This window comes from Pomacea canaliculata, linkage group LG5, assembly GCF_003073045.1.
Source record: "Pomacea canaliculata isolate SZHN2017 linkage group LG5, ASM307304v1, whole genome shotgun sequence".
Lineage (NCBI taxonomy): Eukaryota > Metazoa > Mollusca > Gastropoda > Architaenioglossa > Ampullariidae > Pomacea > Pomacea canaliculata.
Genome location: NC_037594.1, coordinates 14,678,857 through 14,697,500, shown reverse-complemented (window position 1 = coordinate 14,697,500; position 18,644 = coordinate 14,678,857). Strand labels below are relative to the sequence as shown.

At 42.4% G+C, this 18,644-nt stretch overlaps 2 protein-coding genes across 5 annotated transcripts; one reads left to right on the top strand and one right to left on the bottom strand.

Annotated features, from left to right (window-relative positions):
- Positions 1-332: 332 nt before the first annotated feature.
- Positions 333-5,726, bottom strand: LOC112565423. 4 transcript variants are annotated; one of them, XM_025240884.1, is made up of 6 exons: positions 5,106-5,726; positions 4,453-4,751; positions 3,640-3,936; positions 1,698-2,650; positions 1,130-1,359; positions 333-934 (listed from the first exon to the last, which is right to left on the bottom strand). In XM_025240884.1, the coding sequence occupies exons 3-6, from the start codon at positions 3,823-3,825 to the stop codon at positions 558-560; spliced, it is 1,746 nt and encodes a 581-aa protein (XP_025096669.1). In that variant the 5' UTR covers positions 3,826-3,936; positions 4,453-4,751; positions 5,106-5,726; the 3' UTR covers positions 333-557. The 4 variants fall into 4 exon arrangements, with proteins under 4 accessions (XP_025096669.1, XP_025096670.1, XP_025096672.1 ...); XM_025240885.1 differs by lacking the exon at positions 4,453-4,751; XM_025240887.1 differs by lacking the exon at positions 4,453-4,751 and having other exon boundaries at positions 3,640-3,850.
- Positions 5,727-12,959: 7,233 nt separating this feature from the next.
- Positions 12,960-18,101, top strand: LOC112565426. The gene is made up of 5 exons (XM_025240894.1): positions 12,960-13,809; positions 14,120-14,326; positions 15,494-15,645; positions 15,892-16,158; positions 16,565-18,101. The coding sequence occupies exons 1-5, from the start codon at positions 13,738-13,740 to the stop codon at positions 17,001-17,003; spliced, it is 1,137 nt and encodes a 378-aa protein (XP_025096679.1). The 5' UTR covers positions 12,960-13,737; the 3' UTR covers positions 17,004-18,101.
- Positions 18,102-18,644: the final 543 nt, after the last annotated feature.

Genomic DNA, 18,644 nt, shown 5'->3' with positions numbered 1-18,644 from the left:
TATTTTTTTTTTATTTTTTTTTTTTGCTTGTAATATACCTGTGTTGTGTGTGTGTGTTTTTTTTGTATAAATTTTGTGTCTTTCGTTGTGGTTTAGCTTTCTCGGTAAAGCGCATTGAGCCTTGTATTAACAATGGAATTACACATCATTTGTATCACTAGAAAGCAACTGGACGTATCACGCTGACCCTTTTCGAACGAGATTACTTTTCTCGAAGAAAGTTCATAATGAAAGTAAAAATTAGCAAGCTTTAAAGAAATACTGCTCGACTAAAAGAAAAGTGAGTAGTTGGAACATTCACTAAAAGGTTTATAAAGCAAAGTGCAAAGTCAAGAACTTCAATATCAGTTTAATTAATGACCGATACAACATTTAGAGCTGAATTTCTTTCACACACAGAATGTCTGGAACATCTTTTCTATTTTTCTTCCTTTTATCCCAAGAAATGTGAAGTGACAAGCTCTTGCACGTGACTTCTTGAATCACTAATGAATACACTTTGCAGAATGGAATGTACACAAATTGTATTTTTATGCGCTTGCACGAGATAATGCTCCTTACCGAAGAGAGCTGAGAGTCCGGCTAGGCAAGCGCGGGAAACGAACCGTCCTGTATGGTTTGGGCACGAGATTAGTCTCGGTGCTCCGCGTCATGGCGGCGTCTATAAGCTCCACGACGTCGGGTCGCCGAATGGTTTGCAAGGCGCCGCGCAAGTCCTCTGCGCAGGCCCGGATGTGCAGGCGGCGCCACTTGGCTAGACTCTGGGCAGCCTGCTCGTCCATCGAATGCCGCATGAACCGCGTGCAGATGTCGTCGACGTCGTTCAGGATGATCTGTGTTCCTCGCGGAGGATGGAAGAGCAGCGCTTGATACAGACGCACCCAGTCGCCGTCGATTGCTTTGGCAACGATTTGGCACAGAGACTGCAGCCGGTCTGGCGAATAAATAAATGATAAATAAATATCCTATCAAATATGACCATGCTTATATTGGACATGTCTTTAAAAAAGTGTTTTCTTTTGTTATTTTCACACAGGTTTTGCTGTTATGTTTGAATCCTATAAGAGCTCAGCTCAGCTTCTGCGCATGTCATGTTGTTGGTGCAGGGATGCAAGGGTCAAACACTGACCTTTCCTGGTCCTTCTCCCTGTGTGAGAGGCCGGGTGCAGCGATGTCAGCGGCAGGTTGTGAAAGATCTTCTTTAACGTCTCTGACGAGGTCTTGAGGCGGAGGATCTCGCGCAACCGTTGCAGGCAAGCGTCTATCTTCTCCATCTCCACTTCCGCTTTGCGTGCAGCGCGCCTCGAGCCACGCAAGTCCGCGCGCGCTGCTTCCAGCTCTCGAGCCAAGCTCTGGCACCTGTGCATAGAACACATGATGTATAGCCGAGACAATCGGGGACATTCGTCTTTCGCCTTATTTTCCATCTTATTTTTGACGCGTCTCTCTTAGTTTTCTCTCAAGGAGCCTTCTTTTCCCCTCCCGCAGGCATGTCCCCTCAGCAGACCCTACCATCTCCTTTAAGCCGCTTGGATCTGGTATCAACAATTCGAGATCATCATTAAGTTTGGGGGTGCTCTTGTACTCTCGAAATAATAGCTTTGAACGATTAACGACTTAAGCGACTCCTACTTTCAGAGGTAATGAGGAAATATTAAATGGAGGAAACTTCACGAAAGGAAATGTGCTTTCTGTACCTGGTTCTCTTTTCTTCAATCATGCTCTGTTTGATGCCCAGTTCCTTCAGTTTTCGGTCGATGGCGGGCCTACGTTTCCTCAAAACATCGATCTCCTTTAGCAGTGCCGAGTAGGCGTCGCTGTCGTCATGTCCCAGAATCCTCATCTCTTGCCTGCGGTACTCCTTAATGTCCAAGTCCACAAGGACATCGTGGTTCTCATCACGCAACCCCCGTTCTTCTTTCGCGAGGTTCTTCTGCTTGGGCAGCAAGCGTGTCAGCTCCTTGCCACTGGCTGCTATCTCTCGAGAGATGTTCTTGATGCGGTGCTCGTGCTCGCCAGCGGAAGTGACGTACTGCTGAACGACCCTGGCCTGTAGTGCTCTCTTTTGGACCAGGTCTTCGATGTCCAGGCGGAGGTAGTCCGCATAGGCCGCATCTGCGTCAAGCCACATCTCCAGTCCACGACAGGCATTCCGTAAGTGGTGGCAAGCTGCCGGGAAAATAAGGAGGAAGGCTGCTTGCGAGCACCCAGCCTTTTCGCCTGCCTCCTTCATGACGAAGTCGAACTGGTGAATCTTCAGGGTCTCCTTCTCGAACTTGTCAACAGTCAGGAGGATGTTGCGTAGGTTTATGCTGACGGCCCGCCTCATCTCTCTTAGCTGCTTCTCGTAGTTCGTGGCAGTCTCCAGAAGCGACTCACCTTCCGGAGGGCTGAAGCTGCGACAGTATCTACCCACAAACTCCAAGAGTTTCTCCAGAAGATCAATATCCTCACGCATGCCCTGGCGGACCGAGTTTAGGGCCTTGTTGACGCACTCGTAGACCTCCCTCACTTCGTCTTCCGTCACGGCGATCTTGTCCGTGACATCCTGCACGCGGTCGGCGATGGCATCCAGTTGCGCGCGCGAAATGAGGTCAGAGAATCTGGCTGGCCGGATCACGCGGTGGATGATGGGCATCCAATGCTGCACCTGCAACAAGCCGCAGACACCAATATCCCGGACAACTCATCAACACATGTATCGAGTAACATTTGTTTCAGATTTAGTCAATGGCCTCTTCTGTGGCCGTAGTTACTTCGGGAGGAAAGTCGTAAGTCCGGAGCAACATGGAGGAATCTAGGGAAAGTTTCTTGTCAGTAATCTTACAAAACTCTATCCGGACCTCCCGAACTCTGCTTTACAACGGGGGCCATATTTTTATAATGCAGTGGCGAAGTAACATAAAGCAATATTTACGGAATCTAGACTTGGATTCGTAACCATGTAAACAAGATGCTTGCCCTGGGTTGGCCCCATTTCGTCCAAGTGCGATTACATAACTTCATAATTAACAACCCTGATGGTGGTAATTGGAGATAATTTCTCCATTGCTCTTCAAGGTGGTGGAAACATGAGAGGACATTTATACTAACAGCAGGCTGGCTTAGATAAGAAGGGTGAAACTTTTCTTTTAACAGAAGGCACATATACAAAGGCGAGCAAAAACAGCGATTATTTGTTGTCAAAAGAGCAGTACGAAATAATCGCTTAATCAACTGGAGGTTTTTTGTTTTCTTTTTATACTTGTTTTCAGAATTAGTTCTGTTTCTGGCCTTGATTTGCCTATTTCTGTATAACTAACGCAGAGCTCATGTCGACAAAGAGAAATAGCTAGAGCTTACATTAATATACAGTTTCTTTCTCATCTTTATGCACGAGGCTCACCTTGTGATATTGGCAGTAATGGCCTGATGTCAATAAAGAGTTCTAGTTTCTTCATGCAACAATGCATGAGGCTGTTTAAAATCACGAGGCCATTAAGTGCCTGTGGTTTCGCTATTTTCCTATAATAGTTCACGAGTAAAGAGTAAAGTCATCATGGTGTCAGTACCGACTACTCTGAAGGTCAGTACACGACGTTTGGCCTCGTCAACCAATAATTACAGCCATGACTGATGCAACCTTTGGACCTGACCTACCTCTGCTTCCAGCGAGCCTTCAGGTCCATAGTACGCGTGTTCCAGCGAAGTCACGTGATCCAGGATCCCTGCGATGCTGTCTCGGACGATGGTGTAGACTGACTGCAGGCTCTGTGGCTGCTCAGAGGACAAGTTCTCCAGCGTCTGCTTCTTGCGGTAGAACGCCAGACCTGTGGCTGGAGGCATGGTGCTGACAGCATCGGGCGCTAGTCTGCTTGAACACGTGTGATGATGGCACAGAACGATGATAGTTTCTTATTCTCTAATGCGTGTTATCTATAATAGGAGGCCTTGTAGCTGAAAGTAAAAGTTGGAATTGTCAAAAACTCATCAACAGAGGAGACGGAGGAGGGTATTGCCGAGCCAGCAACTAAGGCAATATCGCGGCAAATCAGTCAGCCCTGTAAACAGATGTCACATGCAGAAAAAGAACGCCGTGACCTAGACGAGATATGAACCTAGGACAGCCAATCGTCACGGTATTGGTGATAGGCGCTAACCGTTGTGCCATCGAAAGGCCTACAGAGGAGACAGTCAAGTCCTGTTGAAAATTACATGTTGTATACCAGTATACAGTATGAAGGTTTATACCAGTAATTGTTGCAATCCGAATATTTCATTCTATATCTCGTTGTATTCCGATGCACAAACAAAATGTCAGCTTTAACCGTCTTCTATCCAATACACAAGAAATATACTTAGTGCACCCCAAAATATGTAACCATATTTCTGTGACCACAATATTTAGCTGAACTCCAGCACAAACGATGCCGCAGGGGGTATTCCTACAAAGTCAAAGAAACAATGTCATACCACGATACGACTTTAGACCAATTGTCTCTCGCACCTCCAGGGACCAGAACATGGAAGAAGACAAACCAGCAGGCTACACAGATCGCTTCTGTTCACATGAGCATACAGAGCTCGAAGTACCTGGGGTGCGCTTGACTGCGGCAATAAACATCCCAGTTTATGTGTCTTTTCTTTTGGAGAATAGCAGGCAAATGGCTTTTGTACGAGCGTTCCTGTACAAACCTGACCTCAGCCAGGGTCTATGTCCTGACTCGCTGGAAACGAACCCCGCTCAATGTATGCTTGAGTTACATATTGCCCTACGAAAGAACAGGAGCACAAAGAAAATAAAGATAGAAACAGCTGAGCAGTAACCGAAACATCTACACTGTACCTTAAAAAGTTCAATTAATAAATAATTCCATAATTAACACCTGAACATGAAAAATGGAGTGTCAAAAATATGTGAGGATATGCTGAAAAACATTCAAATAAGTAAACAACAGAAGACAGTTAGCACATTAACATGAAATACGGATCTGAATATTAAACCATGGGAGTGTCTTGTGGGAAAAATACACAAAAGAGATAAATAAATAACAGAACGGTAGTTAACACATCTGTAACATGCATGTCTTAAAAAAATAGACAAAAACAAATAGAACAAGACTCACCACCAGCTGGCCACTTCATCAGGTGTTGTTTGTCTGAGAGACAGTAGCGAGGAGTAAATGGAACCAAATTAATGCGCTTCGTTCCACGTTTATTCTTATCACACAGTTCGTGCTCGGGTGCGCAATGCTCAAAGAAGAATAACGAAATCCTTTAATCGTCAGTGTGGTACCACTCGGCACGAGCCACCCCCTCCAAGGCGGGTGGCGGGCTTTATTTCGCACCTAGTCTACCCTACACAAAAGGTACTGACGTCTCAACATCACGAGTCGATACCGGATCTGCCCCGGTGATCGGTTTTCTTTTGCGAAGTGAAGCAGCTGGACGTGGTGGTGCCCCAGAGTTCAGTTACCGCCATTCCACGTTGAGCTTCCAGGTGTTGTTGTTTCGTTCCTGGCCAGTCCTTACTTTGAGCTTATGTCAGAAGCTCGGTATGAAAGAAGAGCTTTTACTCGTTTATTTTCTTTCAGTTCTTCTCTATTGTGTGGTCCGTTATTGATAAGACACACCTGGTGGTGTGTTTATGACGTTGTTGTAAGAGCAGCAAACCGTAGAAAGGTGCGCGGTATGTTTTTGCGGTGAGCGATTTAACGAGAGAACACCTGCGGATTAAGGGGTTGAGGTGTCGTATGAAAACCGTTAAAAGACGACGGGTATGTAGCTCTAATTGGTGGAGCATGCAGTTCCAAAGCACAATGTGGTTTTACGGCGGTAAATGACGTAGTTGCCAGGCCGTGGTCACTAATCACAGCACTTAACAAGTACGACCCCATTCCCTTTCTTTATATCCCCCATTCCCCAACAGCATGACATTGCCTAAAGGTGGTAGCACTTTCCCTACAACACAGCAGCTTTCTTTGGTAGGTACGTCACGACATTGTCGACGTAGTTTTACGTCTGCTGTAGTTTATGTGCGCCCTCCGTTACGTCGCTGGTTCGTTTTCCAGCAGCGTAATCAGAGCTCTTCCTGAGACTTTAAATAGCCAGCTAGGGTGATGCTCGTTTAAATCAACGTTGGTAATACAATTTCAGCTTCATTTTTATTTAAATGTGAAAGATAGTCAAATGGACTATATATATATTTGAGTGGTTCTAAACAATCCTCCTTGAAACTCCTGCCGTTATGGATGGTTCGAGGCTTTCAAATAAATATGTCATTTTATTCGGTATCTCGGTGTTACTCTTTGTATTACAGGGCGAACGACAAAATAAAAATAAAAGAGGTCTGAGTTGTCGAAATAAAACACCGACAATCGACCTCATCCGCTCCATAGGGCACTAATTTGAACTCAGGTGGAGAAGGGCTATGCGACAGTCGTCGTTCGAGAGGAATTAAAAAGAAGGTGGGGGGTATAACAGGAGAGTCTAAATTCACGATCCCTTCTCCCTCCAAAGTCTGATCAGTTTTTTTTTTACGCTGATCAATTTCGGAGAGCTCTTCACGATCAAGAACATAAACATTACCTGCGAAATGCTAAGAACAGTGATGATTAAGAAAAACCAGACCTGCTGGCTGTACAACCCAATATAACGGCTCAGGTGGGCTTTTCGAGCTCTTACGTTTCGAAGCTCTTGCGTCTGTTCGATTCTGCGCCACTAATGATTCCTTTTCCTTATCTGCCAGGTGAATCGATCCCTGGTGGGCGACACGGCGAGTGGACGTTGACGGATGCACGTTTCCCGCTCACGTAAAAGCATCGTGATGAAGTATGCCTTGCTGGTGCCTTGAGCTGCTGAGCCTGCCACACTGACGTGGATCTGGTACCCTCCAACCTTCAGGTCAGAAGACTAGCACAACCGTTAGAGGATTTTTGGAAGCAATTCAAACGTATGCATGCGCGTGCACGAACACACAGACGCACACACAGGTTAGCATTTTCGATCGGTTTAAATCTATCTATTCCTCTTCGTGCATCAGGTTGCACATAAGGCCTCAACCAGAGTCCGCCACCGATGTCGATCGGCTGAAACCCGCTCTAGGTGACCCCATGTCCAGCCCTTTCCTTTCATCTCCCTTTCCACTGTTCTTCTCCAAGTTTCCTTTGGGCGGCCTCGTTTTCTTCGGCCGTCTGGAGTCCATCGTAGGGCGACTCTGGAAAGGTCTGCTGTCTGCTGGCGGAGCACATGTCCAATCCATCGCCAACGCCTTCGTTGAACCTGCGTGGTGATGGACTCGGTTTCAGTTCTTCGTGGAGTTCTTCGTTGGTGATGGTGTTTGGCCAAAAGATGTTAAGTATGCGCCTGAGGCATCTGTTTTGGAAGACGTCAAGCTTGTTACTGATGGTTTTGGTCATCTTCCAGGATTCTGATCCGTAAAGGAGGGTGCTGATCACATTTGACTTGAAGATTCTCAGTTTGATCTTCTGGCTGATGTTTTTTGCCTTCCATGTGCTCCTGAGTGAGGCGAAGGCCTGGCTGGCTTTCGCCAGTCGGGCTCGAATCTCCACCTCCGCATCCCCGGTGTTTGACATTTTGGACCCAAGATAGGTGAAACTGTCAACTTCCTCAATCTCTTCTCCATTTAGTTTGATGCCTTCTTGGACTCTGGCGTTCACTCTCATACTTTTCGTTTTCTTTGTGCTGACCTTCAAGCCAAGGTTTCCAGCTGTTTCTGAGAAGGCCTTTGTTTTTTCATGCATGTCTTGGTGGCGGTGTGACAGCAGGGCAATGTCATCAGCAAAGTCCAAGTCTTCCAGCGTTGTTGTTGCTGTCATAGTCATGGACCATCTGATCCCTCTCCTCTCACTGTCGGTGGAAGTCTTCATGATCCAGTCCATGGCCAGGATGAAGAGGAACGGCGACAGAATGCAGCCCTGCTTCACCCCGGTACTGACGTTGAAGGGTCTGTGAGCTCTGTGTCACAGACAACCTGGGATTTGAAATCGCTGTACAGCATTGCAATGACCTGAACAAGTTTTGCAGGGACTCCGTAATGCCTCAGGATCTTCCATAAGGACTCGCGGTGGATGCTGTCAAAAGCCTTCTCCAGGTCAATGAAATTGATGTACAGCGGTGTGTTCCATTCGTTGCTCTGCTCCAGAATCTGTCGCAGAATGAAGATGTGTTCGGAGCAGGATCGCCCAGACGAAATCCTGCTTGCTGTGGTCGGAGGTCTTTCTCAAGAGTTGCCGTCAGTCTTGACAAAACAATCTTGCTGAAGACCTTGCTGGTGAGGGAAAGAAGTGTTATGCCCCTCCAATTATTGCAGTCTCCAAGATCTCCTTTCTTGGGTAACTTGAAGATGAGCCCTGTCTTCCAAGCAACAGGGAGCTGCCCTGATTCCCAAACTTGCTTGAAGATTTCAGTCAGCTTGGGAGCTGTCACATTTATATCTGCTTTCAACATCTCTGCTGTTATTCCATCTGCCCTGGTGCTTTGCCGTTCTTCATTGTCTTGACTGCTGCTGTCACTTCTTCCAGGCTTGGTGGGTCTGTGCAGATGTCAAGGTCTATAGCTGCTGGCTGGATGTCTGCAAGCTGAGGGGATCTGGTCTGTTCAGAATCGACTCAAAATGTTCCTTCCAGCGCTGTAGTTTTTCTGCCTCTCCCTCGATGACATTACCGTTCACGTCTTTCACTGGCACATCACTGTTCTTAAACCCGTTGTTTAGCTGTTTGTTTATCTTGTACAGTGTCTTCAGGTCATTTTTACTTGCTGCATTTTCTGCTTCATCTGCCAGTTTCTCTATGTGGTCTCTTTTGTCGGTTCTTGCCATCCTCTTACCTCTTTGTTTAGTTTTGCATATCTTTGTCTGAGTTGTTCTTTCAGGCGTTCAGATCTGGTGCTGTTGATTCTTTGTTTGGCTGACTTTCTCTCTTCTATCTTCTTCCATGTCTCTTCTCTGATCCACTGTTCTTTCTTTTTCCGTTGGAAGCCCAGTATTTTCTCTCCTGATTCCTGTAAGACTCGATTGAAGTCGTCTAAGGTCATCTCTTGTTGGTCTCCTAGTGCTTGGAACCTGTTCTTTACTTCCATAGCAAAGGCCCTTTCGATGACTGGATTTTTCAGTTTGCCAGAGTCCACTCTCTGCTGACGTGCCTGTTTTCCTCGTGATCGACGTAGCTTCAGGGAAACTGTGGCTATCACAAGAGTGTGGTCACTGGCAACGTCTGCTCCTCTGTAGGCTCTAACATCTTGAAGTGAGCTCCTCCATTTTCGGTGATGATGACATGGTCTATCTGGTTCTTTGTGCTCCCATCTGGAGATGTCCATGTTGCCTTGTGGATGTCTTTGTGTGGGAAGAGTGTGCCACCAATCAGTAGGTTGTTTTCTTCACAAAAGTCTGCCAGTCTCTCTCCGTTGTCATTGATGGTTCCGATTCCATGTTTGCCCATGACATGCTCCCTGCAGGTGTTGTCACTTCCCACCTTGGCATTGAGATCGCCGATGATGAGCAACATATCGTGGGCTGGAACGCTTTCTGAGGCTGCCTGAAGCTGATAGTAAAAAGCATCCTTGTCTTCTGCCTCAGAGTCATTTGTTGGTGCATAGCAGGCTAGCACTGTCAGCTTGGTGTACTTTGAATGGAATCTTGCTCTCAAAAGCCTAGGTCCATAAGGCTTCCATTCCAGCAGTGCCTTTTCCGTTTTCTTGTTGAGGAGTAGAGCTACTCCTTCAGAGTGCTGAGCGTCTGATCTTCCTGAGAACAAGATGGGTATGTCCTGACGCTAGTCTCCTCTTTCCCGTGCCGGTCCATCTGACCTCACTGATCCCAGGATGTCCAAGTTGTAGTTGTCAAACTCCTTGACTAGTTGGAGCATCCTGCCAGTCTGGTACAAGGTCTGGACGTTCCAGCACCCCACCCTCAACTTTTGCCTCGGCTTCAGTAAATCCACTGTCGGGCGCCAGCTCCCTTTCGGGTTTGGCTGTCGTCCGTCATTAGTCCAGTCACCTGGTGTGCTTCATTACCTCCGCCATCTGTGACGAGTTTTCTGGTTTTAGTTTCTGTAACATACTTTTTTTTTTACATGGTGGGGTTGTTAGCCCTACCACAACCTAATTTACCTCTAGGTGAGGTGTCCACCTTAGTCGCCTCTTACGACATGCCTGGCTGGATGGCAGGGACCCTATTCTTACAATGCTTGCTAGGCAAGCATACCCCGGGGTCCCACAGGGGGATCGGTTTAAATGAAGGAGAATATTTGGAAGCCGCATGATTTGCCAGGTTGTCTGTCATCATGTCCACACTCACTGTGAACTAGCAATAAAACAGGCAGCGATAGAAACTTTAGCTCTTCTAAAGTAGATGAACAGCTTCGTACAGTATTCACTACTATTCTGCATTACTTTTCGGTGTGTTATCGCCGCTTATGGCATTAAAAGCCACAGTTAATGCAAAATAAGCAGTTAAATTAAGCACGTTGTTCAGTTTTATCTGTGTCCGTGTTGTTCGACAATAAAAAATACATTTGCCTTGAATCTTATGTTGATCTACATTGTGTCTGCAACGTCTCAAACCAACTGTAAAAAAAAAATTCACCAGTAAAAATATTGAATTAACAATTGAGTTGAAAGAGGGTAAAAAGTTTTTAATAGTCTTTCTTATGGCTGCTCGGGAGAGCTCCCGAGTTAAGTGGAGCGCGCCAATGTAATGGGGTTAAACATATGTGGTGTCAATCCTATTGGTTATATATCTTTTTCGGATACCTCTCTTTACATATAAAAACAGATGTATTTAAAACAAACTGAAGGGTTTGAAATTGGCATAGGAAGTGATTTATAGATTTATAATTTCATATGCTAACTTAATACACTTAAGTTTATTGTTGCCCTAGTCTCGTTGCGATTATCTACCAAAATCCTCATACATTTAAAAGCAGTTCGCAGTTATTCTCTGGTAGACTTTATCGCCAAAGCAAATTTCGATGAACCGCAGTTCCGAGAGCAGAAAATAAACTGAGTGTGCATCATCTTCACTTGCTATAAATTGTCACGGACAATAGGTTTACCCGAGGAGAGCTCAGTCTCGTGCAACATGACTTCTTGTGGAGTGTACGGCACGTGACCGCTCTTCCAGTGGCAAGCAAAACATTCACGCTCACCTTGAAGACCTGTGTTGGATTTCTACATGTGTACACTAGGACCGCGAGGAATACCAACGACTTCCATGGTGTAGGCAGAATTAAGAGGTTTTCGTTGCTGAGTGGGATTTATTATCGTGCACATATCGTGTTTTATGTACGGATAAATGTGCATGTTGTGTGGACGAGGGTTCAGTACCTGCTGTTTGTGGACATACCGGTGACAAAGCACCGATCGTTGACAAACATCGTATACCGGACTTTTCGAAGTGTAAGTACGTTAACGTGTTTCCGGTGTTTATCTTTAATTATTGTTACATTGAACAGTATAATTTGGAGATACTCTCCAAACTGTTAGTTTACGAATGAAGAGACAGAACAAAAAAGAGTGGATGGTCAACTTGTGTATTTATGATATTAATGAGGTGTATTTTTTTATGTTTTGGATACGAAACGGTGAAGATATAATAAGCAGTAACTATTCTGATCTGCGTACGAAGCTGCAGAAGGTTATAGTCGTCTGGAGTATAAAGTTTCATGTTCTTCTGTCTGTTATATACCTCCCCTGGCTGTGGCCATATGGCCGTGGAATTTTGTTACGGTAAACTAATTTAATAATTGACGGCGAGTGGTCATAGTTGGTGGAGTCTCAATGTACTGTGTATTGTCTTGTAGCGTCCTCGATCTGTCGCCGCGAAGACACACAACCTGGGGCAGCTTGAAACAATTGCTGTGTTCTTTTTATCAGAAGAACGCGCAATAGTTCGGCTTGAATTTAATGCATGACGCATCGGTGACACAAATAGTAAAAATTCTAGGCTAGGAGATAAAGCAAAGAATGAAGAAAATACTCGAGACTTCTGCTTAATTTGGATTAAGGTCGGTGTCCTGCACATCTGGCGGCCGTTAAAAGAACGCGAAGAGTCAGGATATTCTGTACTGTAGTACATAAAACACTCGTTGTCATCATGCAGTTGGATCTCGTTTTGGGACACTTCTGTGACACATATTCGCAGGGCTAGGCGTCGGTGGTTTTCTCCGGGTACTTCGGTCAGGGCTGCCGAGAGCCAGAACTGGCCCCCAAGTCAGACGACGTTTCCGGGCCCCTTGTAATTGTAATCTTTAAAAAAATTCATTGAATACAATAATATGCTTACAATTCGATTGTCAATATCTGCACTTCATTCAGTAACGTAATACAGACTGCAAACATTAGGATAAGTGCACTAAGATTCTACATCACTACTTAAAATGGTGTACTGCAGACTTAAAACTCAACATTTGGATGTATAATGCTTTGTGTTTTCTTTCCTCAGACTTTCTTTAAACGGAAAAGAAGGAAAAAATCCACTGACCAAGGCCGGACCCCCTCCACAGCCGCGGGCCTGGGAACATCATCCTCCCTGCCCCCTCAGGCCTGATTCCGATTGACTCCCCCTCCCTCCCGCCATAGTGCGAAATCACTTCAAGTTGAACTCTCTGTCGATGCTGCTGGAATTTATGTAAGAGGCAATATTTGCGATTGCTGGCCTGAGATTTCATTTCATACCCGAACGTGCTTTGGTGGATGTATAACCAGAGTATACTTCTGTACGAGCAACACCCAAAAGTTTTGTATTCTATCCAAGTCGAAGCGTCTACCCTTAATAGCCACAAGTGCCAGCTAGGGTGTATTCGATCACTGACAAACTGCCGTAGAGATGGGCTGCTGCAAGGTAGCATGGCATCATAACACCTGAGGTAGGTACCCTGTCTTGCAAAAATATATGAAAGATTAAGCCCTCATAAAATATCTGAGCGACGAAAAAAATCCAAAAAACAAAAGCCCATCTCCCTTTCTCTTCCTCTCTCCGTCACATGCACACGCACGCACTCTCTCTCTCTCCTGTCTATCTCGAATAAAGAAAGATATAAAGTTTGGTTGTACTTAATATAAAAAAAAAGTACAATTTTTCTACCTCACTTTGTCATCGGCTCGTCACTTTCACTTTGTGTGGTCATCGCCAACACCTGGCGCCCTAGAAGGCGTTGTCGTCATGTACTTTTAATAACGAGACGAAGAGTGCACGAACAAGGGAGACTACCCTACGCCGACAGTCAACAAAAAGTGATTTCCTCCCTTTAGCTAATCCGCTGTCTGGATCAAGAAAAATAACATGCGCATGTGTGTATTACCGAATAAGAGTGATGCGTCCATGTTTGCTTTTGGATGTTTTAGTAAACTGCCTAAATAATTCATTATTAGATTATTACTATTTTAATCATGTAAGCAATTTTGCCTCCAGGAGGCGGTGTGTCTAGATAAAGCGTTAATTCGACCAGAAAGGCTTGCTTGAGCCTGTGAATGGAACTCCCAACCTAAGAGCTCCAGAAAGGGGGAGGTAAACGGCAACAAAGATCGTAGGCAGCAGAAGGAAAAGAAAAACAGCGACAGGCCTGAAAGCGCCCCTCATGCAAAATTATTTTTCCCACACTCAATAGGGTCGTAGGAATTTCAGCTAATCAGAGTGCACAAAAGATATGCCATAAAAGGTCAGTTCAAAGTTAGCCGCGGGAAAATATATGTTGTAGCTGAAGATGTAGACTATCATTGCTATCACCGAGCAAACTCGAAATGCCGACTGAAATTTGTACTTCGTGCGCAAACTTCTCTAAGCAGGAAACTGAAACATTGTCCAAAGTAAAGGTATGTGAATTTTGTTCCTAAATCAGAGCTAGACGTGCCGGTGTTTTTATTTGTTTATTTTTGCACGGAGATCAGTTTGGTGTTAGTCTTAGAAAATACTTTTCCAAATTTATGTAATTTCAGTGTACATAAAATTATTGCAGTATAAATATATAAATAAAATATATTTCACTATATGTCTAAAAAAAACAAAAAAACAAGGGTGCTCAGGCAATTTAATAAAAGTGCATGCTATTGCTAGAATTACCATTATGACTTTCTCCCAATAATATTCATAAATATTTCTGATTTATTTTTCATATTGTCTTAGGATTTATTACCTGAAGGATATCAGCACCTTATCTGCAAATTTTGTGTGACCAGTGGTTCTAATGATCAATTTGAGGCTACTGTGAGAATCAACCTGTTTTCCAAAGAAGATGTGCTAAAGTGGAAGAACAGCTTTCAGGAATCTTCGAAAGTTACTTTGAGAATTAAGAGAACATACCCAGCTCAGTCAACTAAGGTCATCTACAAGGTAATATGCATATGGTTTGTTATTTGTATTTCATAGACAACTCATAGATATTGACATGAACATTTTTGCTGGAATATTAATAGCCAAGTTTTTTTATCTTGAAAGCACTCCCCAGAAACCTGCAGCTCAGAACTTTAGATACCACCTGACCCAAAGATTTTTGACAGAAATATAGTTGCTTTCCATAAGCTAAACAGAGACAAGGAATTTAAGCAGCATTGGCATTTATTTCAAAATCTTGTAACATGTCTAATCTTTTTCGCATAAGGCTTGTGTTTATTTATATTCTATAGCATAGTCATAATCAAGTAAACAGCAACATTACATTTGAGTTTGAGAACCTTTGACACACTAATCAAAGTCAGGATTTTTTTTTTTTGCTTTTATTTCATAAGATTAATGTGTTAGCAAGTAATATTACAGATCCAGGTGGTTATATATACTTTATACTTGTATTTGTAAAAGCGTTGCACTTGTCAAAATGCAAGAAATAAAAGATTTCCATTGCTGAACATTACTGCTTAAGCAAGACAACAACTTCTTTGCCTTTGCTATCATTTAATTGTAACAAAGAAAAACTTATTAACTACTAGAAGTTAAATGGTTATATTCCTTTAAGCTTGGTGGTGTTGCAATTTATGTTTATGCTGAGTTGTAGGAACTTAGTAAAGCTGGCTTTTACAAAGCAAAATAAATCTAACATAACCTATTGCTAATATGTTACAAGGACAAAAGATGCCCTGCAAAATTAAGGCACGCTGAAGCAAACATTGGAAGCACGAATCTTCTTAGGCTTTATTACATGTGTGTTTGTACTTTTTTAAAATTTAAGTTTTGTTTTGTTTTGTTTTGCTGATATGTTACATGTATGTGAGAGGTGATCTAGGAGAGAAAAAGACCATGAGTACAATACCATAAATGGCTTGTTTTGTTGAGCTGTATACTGTGAAATGACTTTATATATGTATGCATATAATGTATGTATGTAATGTGCTATATATGTGTATATGTGTTTTCCTGGATACTAAAAAAATCCTTACAAAAAAATGTTTGGTCAGAGACAATATACTATATTCACAAATATCAAAGTTCTAAATGGCCTTTGCAAACACAAAGATTCGGGATTCTACAATTTTTGCTTCCTTTTGTGGGTCTTGTTTTATCTAGGTTATGTACAGGTGTCAGCATTCCACTCAGCCTAGATCATCAACTGCTGATGCTCGGGAGGGCTCCAAGAACACGGATTGTCCTGCCACAACATTTCTGACACTCTATCAAACTAACATTTGTGATCCTGATGGCTACAAAAGGAAAAGCAGGTAAAGACTATTGCCCCTTTTGAAAATTGGACACTTTCAAGGAGTGCACATAACTATAGTAACTATTTATTAAATATGGCTGACTCATGCTAGCATTCTGAAACAAACATAGATACTTCTGTCAATGATGTTCTGTCAACTTTTTTTAAACTTGTATTTCTGTTTCTCTTTTTTATTTCATATGTTTCTTTTTGTTTTATGTGTCCTATGTTCAATTGTTCTCCATTTCTTTATCGGTTTTTATAGATCATCTGATGGTCATCGAGCAGATTATCCGGCTGTTGTACAAATAAAACACTGTCACAACCATGACATCATTGCAGCTTCGGCTGTTAAGCACAGAGATGTGTCTGAAACAGCAAAGTTGCGTCTAGAACAGCTGATGTTACAGGGATATGCACCAAGTGCTGCTCTGGAAATGTATAAAAATGACCTACAGTTGGAACATGGTGATGATTATGTTTACATCTGTGCTGACAGAGCTGTGTGTCCTGATCAAGCTTATGTATACAGGTAAATTTTCTATGAATCCTTCTGTAGTTGAGGAAGTTAACAGTAATATACAGATATAACTTGAAGTAGACTTGTAAAAAGTACATAACTGAAGTTAAAGATGTTATAAAGGAGTAAGATGAGAACATTTTTACATAAAGTGTAAGAAAATCATTAGGCTGCACATGACCATTGTCGATAATCATTGTGTTATGTATGTAAAGCCAAAGCTTTCTCCCTTTTTTCTTGAATTGATGATCTATGTCTTTTTATAGTTTGTTTCAGCCAGCACAACTGAGATTTGATTTAATCAATATATAAAAAAAAATTAAATAGTTTAAATCTATTTCTCATTTTTTTGATAATAAGCTGGTGTGGACATGAGATTTTTTTTTTAAACTGGTTTCCATTCCTTTTTCTGCAACAGGTTGTACTACAAACTTGAAAAGGAAAAGGTTGATGGTGATGCTGAAGATGAATGTATTTTAGATAAAGAAGAAGCAGCAGACATAGACAACACTAGTCACGATGAATATATTACAGATAAAAAACAAATTAATGACTCATCTTCTTTGTTGGCAGACCTACAAGACTTTGTTAAATTGTGTGAGCAAAAACTTGCAGCTGATCCTGCTGCATTTGGTCCTAGTCTAAAAGCATTTATGCAAAACTTTCGCAAAATTAAAACAGACACCCATTTGATAAGGGCTTTCCATACCTTTGGAAAGTACACTGGAGTTGGTCTAACTACAGGGAAAAGAAAAATAATTTCTAATAAGCGAATTGGAATTCAGCCTACGTCTCTGCAGAGGAGACAACGAGCTGTGCCTGGTCTAAAGAGGCAGGGTGCATGCCGTCAAAAATAGCAATCTGAAGACGAGATACAAGCTTGTCACGAGAAAGGTAAAAGCAGGAAATGCTCACTTTCAGGCATTTTGTGACCTACAAGAAGACAAAAAGCACCTCACAGCTTAATGCATCATGTGTCTCAAACTACATCCCTGGAAGGAACTCATTAAAGAAAGTAAAATGTAGCTTTTTTAAGATTAGTTTATACTGTTATTGTAACCACACATAATCCTGTCATTGTTTTCATGCTTAAAAAATTTAGTTTCTTGTAACTTCTATTATTTCACATTTCATTTTGCAGCAAAGTAGCAAGAAATGTAAAGTTAATTATCCCCTGTGTTGTATTTCTACTTCGTAGATTTAATTTAAGTTTTTCAGTTGCACTCATCAAAGAAACACTTTAGCTAGCAAGATGTGTAAAAGAAAACTGCTTCTAAACTGTGTTAGGAAACTATTGAAACTATCCATAGGAAACCCTCAGCTTTATGTCCTGTCCCTACTTAAACAGTGATTTACCATTTCAACTGTTTCAACAGCTCAGTACAGTAGAGGAGACCACTAGCAATGCAAAGGAAAATGATGAAGTGCACTTAACAGTATTATCTCTAAAGAAAAAATAGCAAATGTGTCAAGATCCTTAAACAAGAAAAAGGCAACTGGGACAGATGGAATAATTGAAGAATTCTATAAATATTCCCCAGATTATGCTCTGCCTTTTCTCACCACATTCTTTAACTATCTTTTTGACAAGGATTTTTTTTCCTGACCTATTCGGTGGCCAGTCGGCGCTAGCGACAACTGTTCTTGAATGCCATCAGCAGCATTACTTTATGTTTGAACTGCTCCATTTGTCTTGATACGAATGAAACTGAGCAGCTGTTTCTGCTTAAGATATTTTAAATTCCCCTCACTTCTTCATTTCACACTCCTAATGTCCGATACCAGAATGCCAGTTACACTACACATTGCCCTTATATTTACAATTCATTGGAAAAAAGAAAGTTATGCTGTTAATTCCAGTCTTTCACACCTGACCTAGTATTGTTCATATAGAAATGCATGTATATATTGATTACATGATAAAATATAATAAATATAAGTGTTTTTACCTGTTATTACATGGCTGTATTGTGTCGAATGGATTAATGCATATGTTTGTATCTGTGCATGTTTGGTGTATATATCTGTGGTGTATATGTGCATATGCATTATTATAATGGTTTGATGGATGTCTGTATTTATACTATTAGATTTCAGATATGAATATTGAATTAACAAGTATGAAAAATATCTTTATACGTTTGGGGTTTTTTAATTAAATTTCTGTAAACTTAGCTGGTAAAGTTATTTGGACTTTGATAGCAAATTTTTGAGAGAAAATAACAGGTAAACTTAACTTTTTTCCTGCCTTTTTAAAAATGTTATCGTTGTGACAGCTTATAACACAAGTGATCTTTTCCGCCTGACCGCCCATATCTTTTAGTTCGTATTTCTCGGTAAAGTTAGCTATAGTGGTTTTTGTTTTAACCACCGACGAGCGTACACTGCATCCGCCGAATAATGAACGAAATTCCCTTATTGGTTTTGACAGAGTCGGTGATACACGATGACTCGTGATTTACAGGTGGATAATGCCCACCTGTCTACGTGCGTGGCCG